This window comes from Babylonia areolata, chromosome 10 (assembly GCF_041734735.1).
Source record: "Babylonia areolata isolate BAREFJ2019XMU chromosome 10, ASM4173473v1, whole genome shotgun sequence".
Lineage (NCBI taxonomy): Eukaryota > Metazoa > Mollusca > Gastropoda > Neogastropoda > Buccinidae > Babylonia > Babylonia areolata.
Window position 1 is genome coordinate 23970592 of NC_134885.1, and position 7500 is coordinate 23978091.

The 7500-nt window shown below is 47.5% G+C and overlaps 1 protein-coding gene across 1 annotated transcript in view; it reads right to left on the reverse strand.

The window, feature by feature from the left end:
- LOC143286511 (uncharacterized) overlaps positions 1-7500 on the reverse strand; it is a 200523-nt gene that overhangs the window by 154616 nt on the left and 38407 nt on the right. Inside the window, exon 4 of the mRNA XM_076594093.1 lies at positions 273-440. Coding sequence (XP_076450208.1) covers positions 273-440 — 168 coding nt within the window. The remainder of the gene's footprint in view (positions 1-272; positions 441-7500) is intronic.

The window sequence follows — 7500 nt, forward strand, 5'->3', positions numbered from 1 at the left end:
TCATAGTCTCCAAAATAAATCCAAAGACACAATCTCCAACAACAACAAAAAAAAGCGACCGTGACTCGCAAGCAGAGAAAACCAATGACTCCGCCACCAACACAACGGGAGTCCAAAAGACACAAAGAAAACAGCAGCCAAAAACACACACAGTGACACAGACAGACAGACAAACACACACAAAGAGAGAGAGAGAGGCAGAGACAGAGACACAGAGAGAGAGGCCAAAGACAGCAGCAACAACAACAAACAACCCAACAGCCACCACTCACCGAGAGCTGAGCAGGGTCCAGGGAAGGGTGCCCGTGCTGAAGACGTGGAGCCTCTTGAGGTCGTCGCACAGGGCGAAGTACCGTCCGTGGCCCGAGAAGCCCGAGGCAAGGGCACGGTTGTTGTTGTTGTTGACGCCGCCGCCACCACTTCCACCACCACCACCAGCCCTGTAACAATGGGTGTCATTTCCCACTGAGGCATCCTGGCTTCACTGCACGGCTTACACCAAGAGATTGACACAAGCTTACAGCTGAGCCGACAGCAAAACGAGAGCTGTTATTATCGACGGTTTCTCCTCTTCTGCAACAGGGAATTCATGTACAGCTTAGTCTTTTTGCGAAGGACTATGACTCTCCACCTTGGAGGCAGAATTGCACTGGCTCTTTGCGCTGCAGCCAAGTGGAGCTAGTTGGCCTTCGTGGACCACCCCAACGCCGATTGTCCTTAATAAGCCCTCTTGACCGAGAGAGTGGGGATGTGCCTTGGACAAGACTGCACAACAAACAAGTTCTATCCTAGATGTCGGCACAGCAGTCAGGCAACTCTGTCGTTCTGATGGCCCACAGTCGGGACACGACTCATCATGCAAAAAGCATCGTTCACACGGACGGCACAAGTCTTGGGCTTTCTTCTTCTACCCTGCGGACTGGAGAGCGTGCGTGGGTACGAACCTTCCACGGAGACAACATCCTGACTGATTCAATACCAGGCCAAATGTTCCGCAATGATTTAGATCATACCCTCCCGCCCCCCCGCGCCACCCCCCCCCCCTCCACCCTGTCCTACCCCTCCCACCCCCACCCCTCACCCCTACACCCCCCCCCCGTCAATACACGCCTCCATTGAACGTCCACATCCCATCCCTCCCCCACCCCTATCCCCACCCAGGCCCCCACCACCATGTCGTCTCGCCTTCTCTTCAAACCCGCTGCAGTAGTCATCGACTAGAGGATAATTTTCTGGAGAAAATATTGACGAAAATATTGACGAGATTATCGACAATGCCTCAGTCTCCCTTGTCGACGAGAGCTTTGCTGGCAAAGGAAGGATGGGGGGGGAAAGGGGCGGGAGGAGAAAGAGAGACTGGAGACAGACAGACGAGAAAGAAATCTTTGCGAAATAGAGAGAGAGGGGGCAAGAGGTTGGGGGTGGGGAACAAGGGTAATGGGGGGGCGGGGGGGGGGGGGGGCGGAGTGAGAAGCAGGGTGTTGGGGTTGGGGGGGGGAGGGGGGGAGGGAGGGGGGGTTACAAAAGAGACGGCTTCTACAATGCGAATAGATTTATTTGTGAAACAAAAATTAATTTGGCGTGAAAGAGCGTGGGGCGTCCCCCTAAACCCTGAGCGGGGAAGGGGTGGGCGGCCAAGGGGCTGGGTGGGTCCCGTCAGGCCCTGTGGACGATCCATCGACCAGCGGTCTTCACGTCCTCGTCCCGACTCCCTCTTACACCCCCCCTCCTCCCCCTTCCCCCTCCTCCCTCTTCACCCTTCTTCTCTGGCCTGGCCCTCGCTATCTGCCCCCCACCCCCACCCTCTATGCCAGGAATCCTTCCACTGGCCTTAAGCCCCCCCCACTGCAACCATCCTACAAAAGACCTGTCTGTCCCGTATGGTTCCAGAGCAAGATGATCGTCTGTCCCACAAGGCAGTAGGTTCTGGAGCAGATGTGATCTGCTCTCTGTATGGCAGTAGGTTCTGGGGCAGATGCCGGGCTGCTCCGTATGACATTTTGTGGAACAGATGCTGGCCTGTTCAGTGTGACGTATGTTGTGCAACAGATGCTGGCCTGTTCAGTATGACGTATATTGTAGAACAGATGTCGGTCTGTTCAGTATGACGTATACTGTGGAACAGATGCTGGTCTGTTCAGTATGACGTATATTGTGGAACAGATGCCGGTCTGTTCAGTATGACGTATATTGTAGAACAGATGTCGGTCTGTTCAGTATGACGTATATTGTGGAACAGATGCTGGTCTGTTCAGTATGACGTATATTGTGAAACAGATGCTGGTCTGTTCCGTATAGCGTAGACTGTGATTCAGATTCTAGTCTGTTCCACATGGGTGTATGTTCCGGGGCAGATGCTGGTCTGTTCAGTATGACGAAGGTTGTGGAACAGATGCCTGTCTGTTCTGCACGGCGTTGGTTCTGGATCCAGATACAAGTCAGTTCCGTTTTGCAGTAGGTTCTGGGGCAAGGTGCTAGGCAGTTCCGTATTGCAGTAGGTTCTGGGGCAAGGTGCTAGGCAGTTCCGTATTGCAGTAGGTTCTGGGGCAAGGTGTAGGCAGTTCCGTATTGCAGTAGGTTCTGGGGCAAGATACAAGTCAGCTCCGTTTTGCAGTAGGTTCTGGGGCAAGGTGCTAGGCAGTTCCGTATTGCAGTAGGTTCTGGGGCAAGGTGCTAGGCAGTTCCGTATTGCAGTAGGTTCTGGGGCAAGGTGCTAGGCAGTTCCGTATTGCAGTAGGTTGTGGGGCAAGGTGCTAGGCAGTTCCGTATTGCAGTAGGTTCTGGGGCAAGATACAAGTCAGTTCCGTATTGCAGTAGGTTCTGGGGCAAGGTGCTAGGCAGTTCCGTATTGCAGTAGGTTCTGGGGCAAGGTGCTAGGCAGTTCCGTATTGCAGTAGGTTCTGGGGCAAGGTTCTAGGCAGTTCCGTATTGCAGTAGGTTCTGGGGCAAGGTGCTAGGCAGTTCCGTATTGCAGTAGGTTCTGGGGCAAGGTGCTGGTGTGTCTGTTCCCTAATATTGTGGCTGACTTGAGTTGACCGGTTCAGAATAAATCAGACTTTGATCCTGAAGTGAAAACAAAGGGGCTTCTGATGACTTCAAATCTGACTTGCATGGCCTTTCAAAAACTGCTTGCGGCAGACTCTGATCAACATCGCAGTATTGTGCTTGGAACACTCACTGATCGATTTCAGATTCAGTTTCATGGAAGCATCAAAGTGTGCGGACTGATCCATATTTGCTACACCACACCTGCCAGGGGAAAAAAAACCGAAAGGAAAGGGGGCGCAGATGCCTAACTTTCGCAGAGACCTTGAGAGCATATTCAAATACCGCTGGAACGAGAGATGGGGGTAACACATGATTACATAACAGAGTAACTTTGATCAAGTATCTTTGTCGTTTTTAAAGGTTTAATGGTACTCTGAATTTGCAGGAGTAAATTGATGCATGCATATGAAAAAAAAAAAAAAATCATAATCGCGATTTACGTAATTTCCGACTGAGTGATGTGCCTTATCATAAGGTTAAGTCGTCAGCGACTGAAAAAGGTGATACCAATCAAGTCTGTTAGTTTTTGGTGCTGTCTCTCATGCAGTTCTTTCTTTCTTTCTTCTTCTTCTTCTTCTTCTCCTCCTCCTCATTTTTTCGGTTGTCTTTTCTATTTAAAAAAAAAAATCCTCAAATTATTTTACATCATTTCAGCATGCTCTGGCATTTTAAATATTTTTCTTCGTACATTTTTCAATACATTTTTATTTTCGCATACTTCTAACACTTGACTCGCTTATATGTTTACACAAGAAAGTAAATTTTCTATGCTTTCCTTTTTGGGGGTTCCTGGCCACTCATTCCAACTGTCGATAAATATATCAATGGATGTTATTTCTCTGGTAATATCATCAAGCGAAACGTTGTCAATGTCAAGCGGATTCTTTACTGTGGTCATGTCCATCACTGAACAGAAAATAAAGCAGATGAACTATATTGTGCTCACACCTTTTCTTTCCCATGTTTTCTCGCAACTTCCCCCCCCCCCTCCCCCAGTGAGCACAATACTCTATTCCAATAACGTAATATACGTCTGGTGTCTTTGTGTTCCGAGTACCTGATGGTATGTCAGGGATTTAATTTTGACCTGGTGTGTGTTTGTGTAAATGTGTGTAGTGTTTGCACTGCATTTCCTCAAGTGCTTTCAAACACGACTCAAAGCATAAAGGCGATGAATATTAGCTGGCAGTGGTAACATTCCAAATGGACATTACAGTCAACGAGCACGTGCCACATGTATGCGACAACCCCAAATCGGTTGAACACGTACAACTGCGGAAACGCCCACCATAATGGCTTTTCATCCCATGCTTTCTCGAAACTTACTGGTATCCAGTTCACTCGCCCTGTTTAGAGACACAAGTCAAACGAGCCATATAACTGCTGTTCTGGAATCATGAAACGACGAGGTAAATTCCCATTTGACAACATACCATTGAACGGGTAAAGGTCAACAACGACTAAACTTTGAGAGGCAGAGTTTTATCGGCACCACTGGCTGCAATGTATTGTACTGCACTGCACTGTATCGTATGTTATCGTATCGTGTCGTGTCGTGTCGTATCGTATCGTGTCGTGTCGTATCGTATCGTATTGTGTCGCATTGTCTCGCATCGCATCGCATCGCATCGTACTGTATTGCACTGCACTGAATTACATTGTATCGAATCGTATCGCATCGCATTGCACTGCTTTGCATTGCATTGTGTCTTATCGTATTGCAGTGCTTTGCATTGCATTGTATCGTATCGTACTGCATTGTATCGAATCGTATTGCACTGCTCTGCATTGCATTGTATCGTATTGTACTGCTCTGCATTGCATTGAATCGTATTGCACTGCTCTGCATTGCATTGTATCGTATTGTACTGCACTGCATTGTATCGAATCGTATTGCACTGCATTGCATTGTATCGTATTGTACTGCATTGCATTGTATCGTATTGCACTGCATTGCATTGTATCGTATTGCACTGCATTGTATCGCATTGCACTGCATTGCATTGTATCGTATCGTACTGCATTGTATCGAATCGTATTGCACTGCTCTGCATTGCATTGTATCGTATTGCACTGCTCTGCATTGCATTGTATCGTATTGTACTGCACTGCATTGTATCGAATCGTATTGCACTGCATTGCATTGTATCGTATTGCATTGCATTGTATCGTATTGCACTGCATTGCATTGTATCGTATTGCATTGCACTGTATCGTATTGCACTGCACAAAACTGCATTGCATTGTATGGTATCGTATAGTATTGCACTGCACTGCATTGCATTACATTGTATCGTATCGTATCGCATCGTTTTGTGTCTTATCGCATCGCATCGTATCGTATCGCACCGCATTGCATTGTATCGTATCGTGTTGCATTGCATTGCACTGTGGGGAGATGAGGGGGGAGGTGTGGGGCGGGGAGGGCGGGGAGAGATTTTGTGTGATGTGGACCGAAGATTTAAAAAAAAAAAAAAAAAAAAAAAAAACCAGTTCAGTGTACATACAAGTTTGTCCATGTGAGCAATATTCGCACCTACCCGCTTGCTAATTTGTCTCCACAAATCATTCGTAAACACATGGTAAGTAAGTACCTAGTCATCACAATATCGTCGTATGTCTAGACATGAAACGACGAGCATGAAATGATTCGGCCGTCTAACAATTTAAAGCTTATTTTACAAATGTGAGAAGAAAAAAATAAATCAAAATTAATGAACATTATAGTTTTACAAACATGTTTGGGCTTTTGTTGTTGTTGTTGTTGTTGTTATTGTCGTTTGTTTGCTTCTTTTTTTTTTTTTTTTTTTTTTTTTGCGGGGGGTAGGAGGGATCGTTTCACTATCAAAATGCAGTTTTCTGCAGCATTTTGCCAGGGACAATTCTTTTGTTGCCGTGGGTTCTCTCTGAGTGAGAGAGTGTGTGTGTGTGTGTGTGCGTAACTGTGTACGGCTTTGCGTGAGTGTGTGTGTATCAGTATGTGTGCGTGAGTGAGTGAGTGAGTGAGTGTGTGGGATGCGTTTGTGCATGTCACTGTTTCTCTCTCTCTGTTTGTGTGTGTGTGTGTGTGTGTGTGTGTGTGTGTGTGTCTGTCTGTCTGTCTGTATGCCAGTCTGTCTGTATGCCAGTCTGTCTCAGTTGTGTGCGCGCACGACGAGAAGCGGAGAAGCAAACAGGCAGTTCAGTGATGCAGGGAGAGGGGAGATGGAGGAGGGAGGGGGTCGGGGGGTGGAAGTGGGGGGGCGGGGGGGGGCAGGGAAATTGCGGGTCAGGGAGATAAGATGGAAAGAGTGGAAGGAGAGAGAGCGAGAGAGAGAGAGAGATAAAAAAAAGAGAGAAAGAGACAGAGAGTAAGAGAGAGAGAAGGGTGAGAAGGAGAGAAAAAGAGACAGACAGAGACAGAGAGAAATTGAGCCATGGGAGGCGGTAAGCGAGACCTCGTAGTAGTAGCAGCAGTAGCAGCAGCAGTAGCAGTAGCAGCAGCAGCAGCAGTAGCAGCAGTAGTAGTAGTAGTAACAGCAGTAATGGAGATGATTGTGATGGATGCATAGTAACTGATGTTATCAAAACGTTGTTGCATAAATCACTAGAATTAATACACAATACCGTAGACCAGTATACTCAAATCTCTGATTAATGGCAATGGATATGAGAGCGCGCGATAGAGAGAGAGAAAGAGAGAGAGAGAGACAGACAGACAGACAGACCGACAGACAGACAGACATACAGACATACAGACAAACAGACAGAAGGACAGACACAGACAGAAAGGGGAAAACAGAGACCGAGACAGACGCAGAAAGACAGAGAGACACAGAGAAAGAGACTGAGACAGAAGGAGACAGACAGACAGACAGAGAGACAGAGAGTCGAGAAGGGAGGGCGGATGCGAGACACCAAAGAGGCGACAGATGGGGAAGCTGGGCTTTAACTCTTTCCATACGAACGGCGAAAGAGACGACGTTGACAGCGTTTCACCCCAATTACCATCATCAAAATATTGCAAGTGGAAGGCTCTTATACTGAAGACGTGAATGTTGACAAAGAATACCACAATTCTGACGACGGAAGCTAAAGGTTGGGTCATTCAGACACCCACTGGACATCCGAGGGGTCTGTGCAGAGGAGAAGAGAGGACTGGCCGTACTAAGTGAGTTAAAAAGGGGAACGGAATATGGAAGCCCTTCACAGACTGCAATAACTGGGGGCCATATTTTTGAATTTTCCAAGACAGAGAGAGCCAGCCAACTGTATTCCTGATACGACTGCACTTTTCGTCCTCTGTGGCCTTCTCAGAGAGAATGAGAGATCTATACACACACGTACAGAGAGAAAGACAAGACATACACAGACACAGTTAATAACTCACTCAGTACGACCAGTCCTCTCTTCTCCTCTACACAGACCCCTCGGATGTCCAGTGGGTGTCTGAATGACCCAACCTTTAGCTTC